Raw genomic sequence first — 17,152 nt, forward strand, 5'->3', positions numbered from 1 at the left:
AGAAAACATTCTTAGCCTGCTTGATCATGTTGGCATTTTAATTAAACCCTCTTGGATTCCAGATAAAACAATATATATATATATATATATATTTTTTTTGGAACTCTTTTTGTTCAACTATTACCAAAAATACTTTTGAAGGTAGTAACCAAGTAGTATAATTGGAGTCTGGATGTATAGGAAAAAGACAGAACATGCTACCATAGATTCAAAATGTTGGCTTTTCAAGAAGTTGTCTTATAAATCTGCAGCTACAAGAAACCCAAACAATGAAATGTGGATTTAATTAGAACAAACTTTTCACATTTTGGGGGATAATGCTATGGTTATTCTTTTATAGCATGTACCTAATAGAACAGTTCTGGTCTAGTGAAATAAAGATTTTCAATAAATAAATAGCTCACAATTTAATATATACTTATATAGTGTCCTAGATGCCAAAGACAAGTTCTTGGTGCTACAGAAATATTAACTCATTTAATCTTCATAACCACCTTCTAATATTGATATCACTTTTGTGCCCATTTTAATGATGAGGACAGGGAGGCACAGGGAGGTTAAACAATTTGTCCCAGATTGTATAGCTAACTAGCTGCAGAGTGAGGATTTCAACTAGGTAATCTGATTTCAGAGTCTGTGTGTTCAACCTCCACACTATGCCTCCTAATGCTCCTCAGATGCCTTTTGCATATTCAGCAGGCTGATTTGCTGGTACATGTATATCATCACATTTAATCCCCAGCTTGGTTCTGCAAAGGAAGTGTATCATCATCATTTTACAGATGGGGAAAAAGAGGCTCAAGGAAATTAAACACTTGATCAGGTTTAGACTACCAGCAGAAAGGATGTAAGTCCATTTCTATCTGACTCTAAAGTGCACGTTTTTACTGACCTCTTTCCAATATATTATTGTTTTTTAAAGATTCAGGCATTTCATTTAGCTACCTTACATTGTAAATAAAATTAAGATATTATTTCAGGCAAATTGAACTTTAAGATATTATGTCAGATAAATTGAAATTTTATTGAAATTTAATTGAAATGTATCTGATTGTGGAAGGTTATTCATTCTTGTACCCAACATTTACTAAACATCCATTAAGAATGGATTTAAAACTTGCCCCCATTTTCTGGGGACAAAATTACCCTAATTTTGATGTCACTTGCAATAAAGCCTTCTTCCTTGGCAATACTTGTGTATTAGTCTGTTCTCACACTGCTGATAAAGACATACCCAAGACTGAGCAATTTACAAAAGAAAGAGGTTTAATGGACTTAGAGTTCCACATGGCTAGGAGGCCTCACAATCATGGAGGAAAGTGAAGAGGAGCAAGTCACGTCTTACATGGATCGCAGCAGGCAAAGAGAAAACTTGTGCAGGGGAACTCCTCTTTATAAAACCATCAGATCTCATGAGACTTATTCACTATCATGAGAACAGCACAGGAAAGACTTGTCCCCATCATTCAATTACTTCCCATCAGGTCCCTCCCACAACACGTGGGAATTCGAGATGAGATTTGGGTGGGGACACAGCCAAACCACATCAACTTGTTATCTCAGTGATTGGTTTTCTGTGCAGTGAGCAACAAGGCCTAGGCCAAACCTCTAGCATTTGGCAACAAAATTCTGGGAGGAATCTGGGTTTTATGGGGCCAGAACCGTATATATTATGGGAGTCATTCTTTAAGATAAAGAATACAAATTATGCATGTAAAATTAGATATGTAAGCATTTAATAACTACTCACTATGAATGACCAAAAATACAAATTATGAAACCATTATACCATGATGCAGTCTATTGCCCGTGACCTTATCTTGCTGGGTGGGTTTGCACAGTAGGCAAGAGTTCTTTCAGTGGGAAATTAGCAACAGCTTAATTACACTAATAGATGGCCAGAGCCTTCCCAGGCTTTTGAAATAGACATGGATGTAAGCTTCATCAGCTCCCAGTAAACCCAGATTTGCAGTAGGTCTTCTGGCATGCACCCTTTCTGTTCAAGGCAACATTTTGCCCTGCAAGAAATGGTGAATTTGCCAGCCTCAAACAATATTAGGCCAGTAGCAGGATTATGTGGATCTAGAGAGCTAGAAATGTAGGCAGCAAGAGAAAAACAAACAAATGAAAAAACCGTGTTCTTTGTTTTTGGTTGGATTATACTAATCTGGAAAAATTGAACAAAATCCACAATGAGTTATAAAAAGTGAGAAAATAAATCTTTGTACTGTCTCCCTACCCCCAAAGTTACAAAGAACATTGGTAGGTAGAAACGTTGCCTTAAAATTTGATGCAGACCGAGATAGAAGAAAAAACAAATTTCTAAGCTTCTCTTGAGGCTTTCTAGAATTAAGAATGATGAGCAAATGTAGAGGGAAAGTCATTGTAACGGTCCCAGTTTCTTTTTCATTTTTAAGTTGACTAATAATAATTGTACATACTCATCGGGTACATAGTAATGTTTTGATACATATAATATATAGTGATAGATCAGGGTAATTAGCACTTTCATCATCTCAAACCTTGACCATTTCTTTGTATTGGGAACAGTAATCTCCTCCTCCTAGCTCTGAACCCTTCATTTGGGCTGGAGAAGGAAGAGGAAAAAATGAGAAGTTTATCTCCATTATGGGCTGGGAAACCTTTGGAGATTCACTTACTCATAAGTAATTATTGTCCTTATTATGCAATGATTCATTTGATTACTTGAGTAACAAAAGGCATAAAGTGAATTAAAAAAATAAAAGTACTCCTCAGCTCCATTTCCATCTCCTCTCAGCAAGTATTTGCACTGGTCATGGGAGACCAGAAGCCTATAGGAATAATGAAGGGTTATCATTTCACCTTACACTAGTCTAGAGACAAGAAAGAGATCAAGGCCTCTCCTGTCAAAGCAAACACTAGATTGTTTCACAGATTCTCTACCAAGGGATATCTGCAGTAGAGAGGCTGATCTCTGGGTTACAGGCATATGAGAGTGTTCATCTTTTTTTCCTTTATGAGTGCAGAGCCTGGGGCACAAGAACAAACAGAGACCCAAATGCCAATTGTCTAATTGTTTGAAAGTTATAAATCAAATAACAAATCATTAAATAAAACATGTAGTTATTTCCTACCTGGAAAAAATGTGCTTTCATAATGACAAAATGGAAAAATATGTGTAAAGCTGTGAATTTCAGATGACTGAAAGTTGGCTAAATGTATCAAAGATGACTGATTTTATTATTTTGCAAATGGCTAGATGTTCCATTGACAGATCAAAGATTTACAGATAAATATGTATGTAATATATACATTATATATTTAGTTTATAAAATATGTCACCTGCATTTCAGCAGAATCACTAATTATATTGTCATCAAATTTTTACATAATTTGTGTTTGCTTGGCAGGAATAATGTAAAGTAGGGGATGGCGAACATCTTAAAGAAGCAGTTACTGAATATTTAAGGTTTTTCCAGCTACATTGTTTCTGTTACAACAGGTCAATTCTGCCATTGTAGCACTAAAGCAGATACAGATAATATGGAAATAAATGGATGTGACTATGTTCCAATAAGACTTTATTTTCACATGCCATAGTTTGTTGACCATAATCTAAAAGATTTAAAAACAAATAAATATTTAATTTTTGTACACAATTAAATATATTCTCATTAAGAATGTAAAGCAAATATTAAAAGAAACAGTTTTTCACGTATAGTTATCCTTTAAAATATTTACATAATCTATTAAAATTAAAATCAAATGTTTATTAAATTATAATCAATGATATCAAATGTTTAAAACAAATTATTTAAATGAAGCCAAACTTTTAATCTTTCAAAGTTTAATTATGCTTTATTAAAAATGTTTGTATTAAATATGTATGTTTCTTTTTAATTTTGGCATTCATTATTTTTTCAGTTCTGGCATTTGATATCCATCTAGTTGCCAATGTAATGAATTAGTAATACCCATTATGAATGTTACATCTAGACCTATACCTACACAAATTTAAGTGTATTGTGATCGCTTAGCATTTCGGAATGATCTTTACTCCCCATTTGCAATGGTTGCAAAAACGTAGCTAATTCATAGTTGCTGATTTGCAACTATGAACTGAATCACAAAGACAAACAAGAATATTGATAAATGGCGTAAGCTATACTTATATGCAAGAATCTATTGTATTCATGCTATGGAAGGGAATGCTTTTTCGAGTTAATGAATTCATATGTCCTCCTGCTGAATTTCTTCTCCTGCTCAAATGATCTGCTTACTCTGGATCCCTATCTGTCTCTATCATTGGCAGTGGCACAACCCACCAGCCCACAGCATTTGAACATAATTACTTTTTATTTAGGTAATGTAGGTCATGAATGAACATAGGTATTTCTCTGAGGACTGAATGGTGTTAGTCACAAAGGTGATGTTTAGCGATGTACATACTACCTTGCTTGTTCTGAGAACCAGTTATTAAATGACAGACACACTCATTGTTTTAGGAGAGAGCAAATGTTTCTAATGGGACAGATTTGGGTTTGGATACCTTGTTTTGGTAGATAATATTTTTTAATACAAAACTTTTTTTAAAATTGTGACAGAATTTACTACAATAAAGTGTACAGATTTTAGATGTAAAATTAGATGAGTTTTGACAAATGTAAACACCTATTTAACCAACACCAAAATCAAGATATTGAACATTCCATCATTGCAGAATATCTCTCTCTCTTTTTTTTTTTTTTCCCAGACAAGATCTCACTCTGTCATGCATGCTGGAGTGTGCAGTTGTGCAGTCACAGCTCACTACAGCCTCTATCTCCTGAACTCAATTGATCCTCCTGCCTTAGCCTCCCAAGAAGCTGGGGTTACAGGCTTGCACCACCACACCTGACTAATTTTTCTATTTTTTTGTAGAGATGAGGTCTCACTGCTGCCCAGGCTGGTCTTGGACTCCTGGGCTCAAGTGATCCACCCACCTTGGCCACCCAAACTGCTGGTATTATAGGCGTGAGCCACCATGCCTGGCCTTGTCTGTCTCCTTCTAGTAAATCTCTATAACCAATCAGAGGTAACCGCTGTTCGAATTTCATTTTGCCTGTTTTAGCACCTCATATAAATGAGATCATATGGTATGTACTATTTTGTGTCTAGCTTCCTTTGATTAATGCAATGTTTTCCAGATTAATCCATTTTTTATTTTGTGTAGTCTGTAGTTTTTATGGCTGAATACATGTAACTTATGTAAATTTATATTTAAAATTCCTAACATAATATATATTTATTATAATATATGTCTATTCATCCTTTCCCTTGTTAATGGACATTTGGTTGTTTCCAGTTTGGGCTATTATGAACAAAAAAGATCCTTACACAATTTTTTGTAGGGACATATGTTTCTTTTTGATAAATACCTAAGAGTAGAATTATTAAGTCATAGGGTAGAAACATGTTTAACTTTATTAAAAAACTTTCAAATAGTTTTCCAAAGTGGTTGTACCATTTTTGTATGAGAGTTCCCATTGCTCCTCATCTTTGCCAGCCCTTGAAATTGCATTAAAAAAAATGTTGGCCGATCTCCTGGGTATAAAGTAGTATTTTATTTTGGTCTTAATGTTCATTTCCATGATGATTACTGACATTGAGCACCTTACAATATGCTTTTTGGCCATTTGTATATCTTCTTTTGTGAAATATTTGTTCATACCTGTTGCCCATTTAAAAATAATTAGGCTATTTGTCATTTACTATTGATTTGTAGGAATTCTTTATATATTTTGGGCATTATATATATATATACACACACACATACACATAGACATATATATTACACATATACATGCATTTATATATACACATATGTACATATATAATGCATATTTGCATATATATGTATTATATATGTGTGCATGTATATATATGTAATGCATACTTTCTCTTACTCTGACATGCGTTTTCATTTTTTAAATTCTATTTTATGATAAAGATAACTTTAAAATTTTGATGACCCATATGCTCTTTTACACATTGTTGTAAGGCTGAGTTTATGATATGTAGGTTTCCTGGAAAGTACTGGGTTCAGGTTAGCAATCCCTCTTGCCGAGGTCTAAGCCTATTCTAGCTCCTTTATTTTTTATCTGCTCTCAAGGGAGACTTACAGTGTTGGAAATATTCCAAACCCCGTTCTCTCTGATATGTGTTCTTGACATTCATTCTAAAGGGCCATATTACAGTTGAGCCTTGAACACCATGGGTTTGAATTGCACAGTTCCACTTGTACGCAGATTTCCTTCTGCCTTGGCCACCCCTGAGACAGCAAGACCAACCCCTCCTTTTCTCCTTCCTTCTCAGCTTTTGCAACATGAAGATGAAGATATAGGACTTTATGACGATCCACTTCCGATTAATGAATAGTAAATATATTCTCCCTTCCTTACAATTTTCTTAACATTTTCTTTTCTCTAGCTTACCTTATGAGAATATAGTACATATATATATGTAACATACAAAATATATGTGAATTGACTGTTTGTTATCAGCATGGCTTCCAGTCAACAGTAGACTATTAGTGGTTAAGTTTTTGGTGAGTCAAAAGTTGTACCCAGATTTTTGACTGCATGGGGGGTGAGGACCCCTAACCCTGGGTTGTTCAGGGGTCAACTATATTTGATTAGCAAGAATGGGAGTGCAGAAGAAGATAGAGTCTTTTTTGCTGTGGTGTCTCCTTCAATACATTACGTGTATGGTTGAGACAAGTTACTGCAGGTCTCATACCTGGAGTATTACTTCTTTTGTTTTTTTTGAGATGGAGTCTCGCTCTGTTACCCAGGCTGGAGTGCGATGGCACGATCTTGGCTCACTGCAACCTCCGCCTCCTGGGTTCAAGTGATTCTCCTGCCTCAACCTCCTGAGTAGCTGTGATTACAGGCACCCGCCACAATGCCCAGCTAATTTTTGTATTTTCAGTAGAAACGGGGTTTCACCATGTTGGTCAGGCTGGTCTCAAACTCCTGACCTCATGATCCGCCCGCCTTGGCCTCCCAAAGTGCTGGGATTACAGGCGTGAGCCACCATGTCCGGCGAATATTACTTCTTTAGAAAGAACTTGCAATATGTTTTAGGCCCCAAATCTGAATCCTTTAAATAAATAGTTTATTAGCTTTCTCTGGAGCTGTTCTCTCCAGAAAGCTAGGCATGAGTCTAAGTGATGAGTTAAAGTAATCTGAGGTAGATACTTCAGTCTTTTTCGCCACCTTTATCCCCTAAAATACATGGTAGGGGACTTGACTAATGTGCTCAGGATACACTAGCCACAATTTCTTTGGACAGACCTAGGCATAATTAAGACCCAAGACCGGTAAGTATGATTTGAACAAATAAATGGATAAGAATTAAAACAACTAGAATAATAACTCTTTGAACCCTTCTACCACTTGCTTTCACACACTAATCTCATTGGTTTTTCCTTATTTCTAAACATGCCATCATTTCTCCTACCTCAAGATATATGCACTTTTTCTCCTTCTTTTTCTAAAAATATCTCTGTTTTCTCTTTACTTCACTAGCTAGAACTGTTTCAGAAACTTCAAACAATTGCCCTTGGTTATTATTTTAATTTATGTAAAGTTGACATCAATGCTGCGACACAGTAATATAGTTTGAGGTGTTATTTTATTGGGACTTCATTATACTGCCTCTTTAATTATCTAGCCCCCCTGAAAAATCACTTGAGCCCAGACAGTGTGTTTTGTTTATTAATAAACCCTGGTACCTAGCATCTTGTTGTGCTTGAATAGAGGCCCTGAACTAAGCTTCCACTTTAACAATGACACCTCTTTATTAGGAAAATACAACTTCACAGTCATTTGACATTCCCCGTTTCATTGCAGTGTTCATGCGTCCACTAAAGTTTATAACCAGGACTAGACTGGGGCTCTAAAAGGGTCCCTCCTTCCATCTCCCGAGATGCCTGAGGGTTTCAGTATCTTTTCCATTTCTTAAAGATTTAGGGCACTGTTATTCTGGGGATGTTGAGCAATTAAATAAGTTGTCTAGGCTAGTTCATATTATAATCTACTGTTGAGAATAGGGAAAGGGGAAGGGACACTGGTATTAATAGAGACCGAGTATTGGCAGACAAAGTCTAGGAGCTTTACATAACCAGTTTCATTTATGATAGCTGATAGGACATTAAGTTTTTTTGAGGAGATAGGGATAGGAATATTGATAACAAGTAATGATTAAAACTGTGAATTCTGGAGTCAAGAGATTGGGGTTCAAACCTTTGCCCCACAACATGTAAGCTCTGTTATCATAGACAATTGGCTCAAAAGCTCTCTAAGCCTCAGTTTTCTCATCTTTAAAATGTGCATAATAATTATATAAGTCTGTTTTGTGACAACAAAAAAAACATAGATTTAGTAGCTTATAAGCAATAGAAGTTTATCTCTCATAGTTCTGGAGGCTGGGAAGTCCAAGATCAAAATGCCAGCATATTTAGTGTCTGTGAGAGCTCACTTTCTCATTCATAGATGGCGCCTCTCACAATGTCCTCGCATGGTAGATAAGGGCAAACAAGTTTCCTGGGGCCTCTTGTATAAGGGCACTAATCTCAACCATGAGGGCTCCAGCCTCATGACCTCATCATTCCCCCAAAGTTCCCACCTTTTAACACCATTACCTTGGGGGTGACAATTTCAACATATGAATTTGGGGGGACACAAGCATTAAGACCATGGCAATTATAGTATGTACTTCATAGGATTGTTGGGTGATACGTGATTTCAAAGAGTAAAGAACCCCAAGTGTAGTGCCTAATGTATAATAAATGTTCAATAAGCATTAGCTATTATTATTATTATTATTATTATTATTGATACCAAGGATAAGACCTCTGGGACATGAAAGCTCTCAAATTTAGGTGAGAGAAATTCTGGAAAGTGGGAGAGTTGGCAAGGAAAAGGTCTGTTGAATTATTTTGTATCGCCAAACACTATCAGTATGTGTATGTTTTGAAGGGAGTTGTAAAGGGCAGAAAATAATTAGGATGACTTGAAATTTGGCAAAGGGAAGGGTAGAGTAAGGGTGCCAGAGACTGGTACCAGTCCGTGGCCTGTTAGGAGCCCGACTGCACAGCAGAAGGTGAGTGGGGAGCTAGTGAGCAAACTTTCATCTGTATTTACAGCTACTCCCAGTCACTTGCATTACTGCCTTAGCTCTGCTTCCTGTCAGATCAGTGGCAGCATTAGATTCTCATAGGAGCACGAACCCTATTGTGAACTGTGCATGCAAGGGATCTAGGTTGTGTGCTCCTTATGAGAATGTAATGCCTGATAACCTGTTACTGTCACCCATCACCCCTAGATGAGACTGTCTAGTTCTAGGAAAACAAGCTCAAGGTTCCCACTGAGTCTACATTATGGTGGGCTGTATAATTACTTCATGATATATTACAATGTAATAATAGAAATAAAGTGCACAATAAATGTAATGCACTGGAATCATCCTGAAACCATCCCTGGTCCATGGAAAAACAGTCTTCCATGAAACCAGTCTCTGGTGCTGAAAAAAATTAGAAAATGCTGGAGTAAAGGAAGTAATTTATATCACTTCTTTTGTGTCTGGTTCTTTGATCCCTAATCCCTTTTTGGGGGGTTTTATTAAGCAAAGAGTCAGAAATTAATAAGCAACAAGGATCGCTGACATTCCTTTCACTCCACCTTCCTGAGAACTTCCAACAGGCCGCTGTCCTTCCAGTCTGTATCCACCCTACCCCACTCCACTCTTACATGGGTACTATTGTGTGCAGGGTTCAGGTGTGTTAGACTGGGGACAAGTAAACCCAGCTGAAACTCCTGCGTCTGCTGTCAGGAGACTGGCCTCTCCTCGAAGGACAAAAAGCGGTCTTCATGCTTTTTTGCTTCTGTTCCTGCATCTTTCGTCACTTCATATGTGTGCATGTGGGGTATCTCACTCCTCTGTATCCCCAGCTTGCAGTTGTCAGAGCATGAGTGGCAGTGTGGGCCTTCTGCAACATGGAGCAGAATTTACACAAAACTTTGTCAGGAGGATAAGGGGAGAAAAGGTCTCCTATCACACAAACCAGAAAAGGCAGAGGGAAACTTGCCTGGCAATGCGAACGGCATGTTGTTGCTCATCTAAACATCTTAGATATTTGGGAAAAATGAACACATGCGTGCAAGCTCCCACATGCGTAAAAGGAAATTCCATTCTTCATTAGCTATGTTTTCCAGCTTTTATCTCTCATTTCATTCCAGATTCTTTTATTCTCATAGCCGTGCTTTCCAGCAACCAATTAATGTTTTCTCTGATAGATGTTTCTTTTAAAGGGTAATCTGTCTTCAATGTTAAGCTCAACATTCTTCTTCTAACTTCTAAGGGAATAGAAGATACATAAAGAACTGAGGAGAAGAATACGATATGTTACCTTCCTGAGTTCTGAAATGTCAGCTCCAACTAGTTGGATTTAAATACTATAATATTTTCTGTCTTATTCATGACAGTACTCTTAGCTAGGATTTTAATGCATGTCCATATAGGGTAAAAGAGAAGGGACAAAATTCCAAATCCACATTCATATGTGGTTTCACCTAGAGAATAATGAACTTTTGGTTATGCTCAGGGTTTGTCAAGGAAATTTATATAACAAATATAAAAAGAGACCTGAGAGGACACAGCTCAAACTCTTGTGTTGTGTTGGTTAAAATTAGAGCAGGTTACAGGAGAGACAGTGACATATAATACATCTAGAATTTAAAATAACTTGTAGTTTTGTTAATTTTTGGAGATTGGGCTTGGTATCATCATATTTCCACTTCTAATTCTTAAAGGAATGATTAAAACAATTTCCTAAATAATTGTGAGATTTTCTCTTCTTTTCTTTATAAAAGTGCATGTATTGTTTTGCTTGGTTTCATTTGCAAAGCATATGCTGGTAGCTATCAGGCTGTATTTTTGAGATGCATGACTTGGTTCTGTGTGGCCAATTATGAGAACAGTATTGGGGTTTTGTCATTGGAAATAATAATGATTCTACCTAGTCCACCACTTTATACATTACAAAACATAATAGCATTCCCTATGTCCCTTAATGATATGCTACAGAAATTATGTAACTACTTTGTAAAAACCTATGCTCTTTCTTGCTTTTCATTAATATACTTCTGAAATAACATTTTCAGTTTTCACGTACAAGTCTGACCTTAGAAACCCACAGAGTTAGACACATTTGCCAGCCTGTGGGACAATTTGAACAAGTCAGATGATTTGGGCACAGAAGTGTTCAGTTCTTCCAGGACATATTTGATCATTTGCATTCCATCAAAGACTTCCAATACTTATTTACAGGTGTCATCAAAGAATTCAAGGATCAAATTCCTACAATATTGACTTGAATAAGGTGAGTCTTATGCATGATCTGGCAGTTGTGAGGCTATTCATACCCTTTTAAAATATTATCCAGGTGTTTACATATTTCCAAGCTAAAAAGAAAAAAAGAAACTTAGGCCTTCTTATCTTCCCTTTCATCCTTTTGACTTTCCATTTTGTAGGCCCAAATTAAATTCTGTTTTTACATCTTCAATGATATAAGCATTCAGGGCATCATGAAAAATAAAGGCTTTATTACTTCATAATATGTTTGGAATTGTGCATAATTACATTTAGTTGATTAGTTGGCTGTAGTGATTGCAAGACCATGGAGTGACTGAAATTAGAAATGGAAAAGACCCATTGGATATCATTATCTTTCTTTCTGTCAAGACAAGATTGTTCTCTGAAATGCAGTGTGTGTGTGTGTGTGTGTGTGTGTGTGTGTGTGTGTGTCTTAGCATTCTCCCTCAGCTACATAAATAAGCAATTTGATACTCTTGTTTAGATAGAAATAATAGAATGCTGAGAAATAATAGAATCTAGTTTGGATGTCGCCCCACCCAAATCTCATGTTGAAATATAAAATGTAATCCCCAGTGTTGGAGGTGAGGCCTGGTAGGAGATGACTGGCTCATGGGGGTAGATTTCTTGTGAATGGTTTAGCATTATCCACTTGGTGCTCTTCTCATGATAGTAAGTAAGTTCTCGAGAGATCTGGTTGTCTAAACGTGTGCGGGCTCTGGTGTCTGCACATAGCATGAGACCCATTTGGTATGGGATGAAGCAAGAGGTGGAGAGAAAATGGGCGCATGGCACAGCTGGGGCTTGGGGGTCAGGGATGCCGATCCCCACATTTTCACATCCTGAAACAGAATTCTAAGAAGTCTTAGACTTCTAAATTTGTGTCTGGCCTTCCAGTTGTAACATAGGAATAATTTTTTTCAAGGTGAAAGAGCAGAACATATTTTATTTTATGTAAGAGTTTGTTAACATGACTTATATCTTCTGATATTTAGTCATATTGCGTATGACTCTCCATTTTTGCTATTGTCCTGTACTCTGCCAGTGTAGGTGGCAGGCCTGTGCATAAGTCCTAGGTCTTAGGTAAAAACCAAAATATTTGGACACCCTCTCTAATTATCAGTGTTTGACCTAACTTGTCATACCTAAGCATCATTGTCTGAATCAGAATGCTCCCTTTGGGTTAAAGCCAGCTATAAATTTCTGGGATCTGGTGTAAAATGAAAATGTAAGACCCCTTTTGAAAAAGCTGAAGAAAAGTATTAACGATGCTTAAATATAAAGTTATTTTCTTTCTTCTACAGGCTCTCTCGAAATTTTATGGTTCTTTATTTGCCATTTCATGTCATCATAACTTGAAAAAGTTAATTATTAGCACAGGCTTTATCATTTGTCTTTATATTGTGCAATGCCAATTTTAAATGCAACTATAAGAGCATTTAACTCACATGTGGAATCACCAAAAGTATGTAATTTGTATTTTATAGCTTATACATGTATATCAACAAAAGGAGTTGGACAATGGGAGGAAGAACATAGTTGATCCCATGAGATAATTTGGATTGAGAACTCAGTTTATGAACCCAGTGAGACACTCACATGGACTTCTAGAATTAGCTATTGAGCAGTTTACAGGAAGCAGGAAATCCCACAGAAACAGATAGTTCTAAAATTAGGAAATTTGGACCATCTGTTAGTATATTGTTTTTACCCATGGGATGATGAACATTAAGGTAAACTGGGATAAATATAAAATGAAAGATGAGGTAATAATCACTTCCTTTTACTTCTGTGTAGATTCACCACCAAAGTATACATGAGAAACACCAAAGTTCATTCTTGTTCACTTTTTAAATAAGCTTTGTGAATCTCTCTATTTTTAAAATGGCTTTATTGAGGTATAATTTACATACCATAAAATTCACCCATTATCACTGCACAATTCAGTAACTTTAAGCAAATTTACAAAGTTGTGCAGCCAGCACCGCAATCCCGCCTTGGAAACTTTCTATCAACACAAAGGGTTCCCTCGAAGGCAATTACCACCCCCAATCCCAGCCCCAGGCAAGCATTGATCTGCTGTCTCTATGATTTGTTTTTTTGAAAATTCCATATAAATAATCTAATATTTGCAATCATTTATGTTGGGCTTCTTTCACTAAGTGTAATATTTTTGAGGCCCACCCATGTTGTAGTATGTAAAAAGTAATTCATTTCTTTTGGTGATTGACTACTATCTTATTATATGGATAGATCACATTTTGTTTATCTTTTCACCAGTTGTTGGCTGTTTGAGAGGCTTCCAGCTTTTTGGCTATTATAAATAATGCTGCCACGATCATTGACATCTTTGGTGGACACCAGTTTTCATTCCTCTCAAGTAAATGCTTAGGATGGAATTGCTACGTTATATGGTAAGTTTCTGTTTACGTTTTTAAGAAGTAGCTGTATTGATTTCCAAAATTTCAAGGTGTTCTCCCATTAGCAAATCCTGACCAATATTTGGTATTGTCATTCTTTTTGATTATAGCTTTTCTAGTCGCTGTGAAGTAGTATTTCATTGTGATTTTAGTTTGATTTTTCCTGATGATTACTCATGTTGAACATCTTTTCATGAACTTCTCGATCACGTTTGCATTTTTCTTTATATCTATTCAAATCTTTTGTCCTTTTTTAAAAAAATGGATTGTTTGGCTTCTTACTGAGTTATAAAAAGTCTTTTTTTTTTTTTTTTACCATGAGTACTAGTCTTTTCTTAGTTATATATGTTGCAAATATTTTATCCCAGTCAGTCTTGCCTTTTCATTATTAAATGATATATTTTGAAGGTAAAAAGATTTTAATTTTGATAAAATTTATCAAAGGTATCCAATTTATCATTTTTTCATTTAACACATTTTGCTTTTGGTGTCATATCTGAGAAATATTTGCGTAATCCAAGGTCATGAGGATTATCTTTATGTTTTTTTCTAAATGTTTAATAGCTTTAGCTCCAATATTTAAGTCTATAATCCATTTTTGAGTTAATTTTTATAGATGGTGTGAGGTCTGAATTAAAGTTTATATTTTCAGTGTATAAAACTCCAGTTGTCTTGACATTTGTCTTTCCTCAAAGATGACAAGTCATTGACATCTTTGACAAAAATCAATTGACTATAAATGTGAGGGTTGAAGTCTTTCTATGTTACATTTACCCTCCTTTTTCTGGTCTTAAGGACGCAGGGGATGATAGAATATCTCAAAATTACATGTATGCTCATCCCACATTATACACAGTAGTGTCAGAATAACAAGACTAATATTACCAGCACTGGCATAGTGGCTCATACCTTTAATCCTGGCACTTTGGGAGGCCAAGGTGGGAGGATCACTTGAGCCCAGGAGTTCTGGACCCACATGGGCAACATGGTGAAACCCCATATCTACAAAAAATATAAAAATTAGCTGGGCATGGTGGCTAATTTTATGTTGTTCTTTTATGGTTCTCCCAGCTACCTGGGAGGCAAAGGTGGGAGGATCACTTGAGCCCAGGAAGCAGAGGCTACAGTGAGTTGAGATCACACCACTGCACTATAGCCTTGGTGACAGTGAGATCCTATCTCAATAATTGTAATACCAGCACCAATATAACTTTCCATTGTAAAGGAGAAAAAGGATTCTCCTTTTCTTACCCATCACAAGATTCAAGACTGACATTCCTCTAACAAAAGACAGATTAACAAGAGAAAAACATAACAAATTAATTCCATCAACATTTTACAGGGCACAAGAGCCTTCAGAAATGATCTAAAGACCCAGGGAAAACTAAATATTGTTATGGATCTGTGCAAAAGTGTGATTGGAGGACAAAAGGGTATGATCTAATGGATATAAACTAGGGGGAACTTAGCAAGGCCTGTTTGTTCAGATTGTTCTTTGCCTCCAGGTATAAGGAAGAATCCCTCTGGAATGAGGGTCATATCAGGTCACACCACATACTTTGAGGGGAAGTAAGCCAGAGAATTCTTTTTATGACCTCAGGAGAGAAAGGTAGGAGAAATCAGAGAAAGAGAAGATCACGAAGACCTTTCTGCTTCTGCAATTTTCTCAATTTCCTTCAACTTAAAATACTCAGTATTCCAAGATGTCATATTTTGGGGGTAGCATTTCCATCACCCCATCACCATTTATTTTTAAAAGTGATCCACTGAAATGCCGACTGGAAGCTCTGGGTAAGAGCCTCTCAGGTTGGGGTTCCACTCTGGTGTGATGTGGCTGGGCGGTCATTGAGGAACCCTCAAATGCCATTATCCCTTGATTTTTCTTCTGTTTTCAGTTCCCCCATAAAGAGATTCTCTTATCTGCAGCCAGTAGACAGTTCTGGAAAGCAGGAAAGGAAAGAGGCTGCACCATAAATACATTTCCATGTAGTCACCCTTTTCATGCTGTAACTTCTTCTTAATTAAACCTCATGTCTCTGAGTCCTGTGTCTCTGACATTTCTTCAGAGAATAAGCAGCCATTCTTTGGTTGCAGAAAAAAAAGGATAATTCCTCTACTGCTTAATAGGGTCAAATAAGAGGTGTGGTGGAGCTGGCTTGAGCCAGCTCTCTGGAAGACATGTGTTCATGTCTTCCCAGTTCTGTGTTGAGTAACATTATATTGATAGCTTGAAATTGGCCATGATGGGAATATTTACGTCATGAAAACTGGCAAACAGGGCTTTTTATTGGGGGTGGGGTGGAGTAGGGAGCTCGTTACCAGCACAGCATTGGATCTTATCTTGCTGCTTATAAGACATATTTTTTAGTAAATCCTTCATTGCTCAACCCTACCAACAATATCATTTTTAGATTTTGGAATTCCAAGGGCTAAGTCAGCTTGCCAGCTTGCTTCTACGCTGTCTCCTACTGGTAGCTTTGGTTTTGTTTTTCTCTGTTTTGCTAAATCTGTTAATACTTGTCCAATTGCTTTCCAGTTTCTCACACTTTGTTATCTCTTCTCATTCTGTTTGTCAATTTATCCTTACATTGTTATTTTAAGATTATTAGAAAGAAGGCTTGAACACAAAGTAAAGAGTATTCATTTAACCATATTTAATTTTAAGTAGCCTTTAGCTTTAAAAAATTTTCTTGGACTTTATACACATGAAAATACATAAAGATGCTATGCCCCATCTTTCTGCTCCCTCAGCTCTACTCTACAGATATTGAAAATGGGTTTAAAATAGCCATTTTCTGTCTTACAGAAGAACATTGTGAAGAATTATGTAATAAAGGGGGTTCTCTTGCTTAAAAGAACAAAACATAACACGGTGACTGATAGGATGTACTTGAAGATGTTAAATGTTAATTACCTCTGGGAGTGTGATTCCTATTTTCTTATTTTTGTTTCTTTAATCTTTCTAACACATCTACAATAATTCTTCATTATTTTAGAAACAAAAAAGTAAAAGTTATTTTAAATGGAATACAATTTACATACAAACAAACCCAAAAGTATTATGATAGAATTATTTTGCAATTCTTGGGAGTTTACTGAGTTGAGAAAAGGAGATGTAACATTAGAACATAACCTAATTCTAATGTCTAATTCCAGGGCATGTTGTGTTTTTTGGCATATCCCTGCATTCCTCAAACATATGTACACTTTGGGGTTTCTAAAAGTAGAATATTATTACATAGATCTTGGTGGGAAGTGGAAAGTTGCAAACTGTTGTCACTTTCAGTTTCACATTTCTTCCTGTAAATTGAGAAAGACATTGTTCTGTCTCACCA

General features: G+C 36.3%; 1 protein-coding gene across 2 annotated transcripts in view; it reads left to right on the forward strand.

Annotated features, from left to right (window-relative positions):
- LOC461139 (cytosolic beta-glucosidase) overlaps positions 1-17,152 on the forward strand; it is a 1,143,797-nt gene that overhangs the window by 16,067 nt on the left and 1,110,578 nt on the right. For both annotated transcript variants that reach the window (XM_063809428.1, XM_063809430.1), the window contains exons 2-3: positions 13,678-13,811; positions 15,323-15,426. In XM_063809428.1, the coding sequence (XP_063665498.1) occupies positions 15,408-15,426 (19 nt within the window). In that variant the 5' untranslated portion in view covers positions 13,678-13,811; positions 15,323-15,407. The remainder of the gene's footprint in view (positions 1-13,677; positions 13,812-15,322; positions 15,427-17,152) is intronic.

The sequence above is a fragment of the Pan troglodytes genome, chromosome 3, assembly GCF_028858775.2.
Source record: "Pan troglodytes isolate AG18354 chromosome 3, NHGRI_mPanTro3-v2.0_pri, whole genome shotgun sequence".
Classification (NCBI taxonomy): Eukaryota; Metazoa; Chordata; class Mammalia; order Primates; family Hominidae; genus Pan; species Pan troglodytes.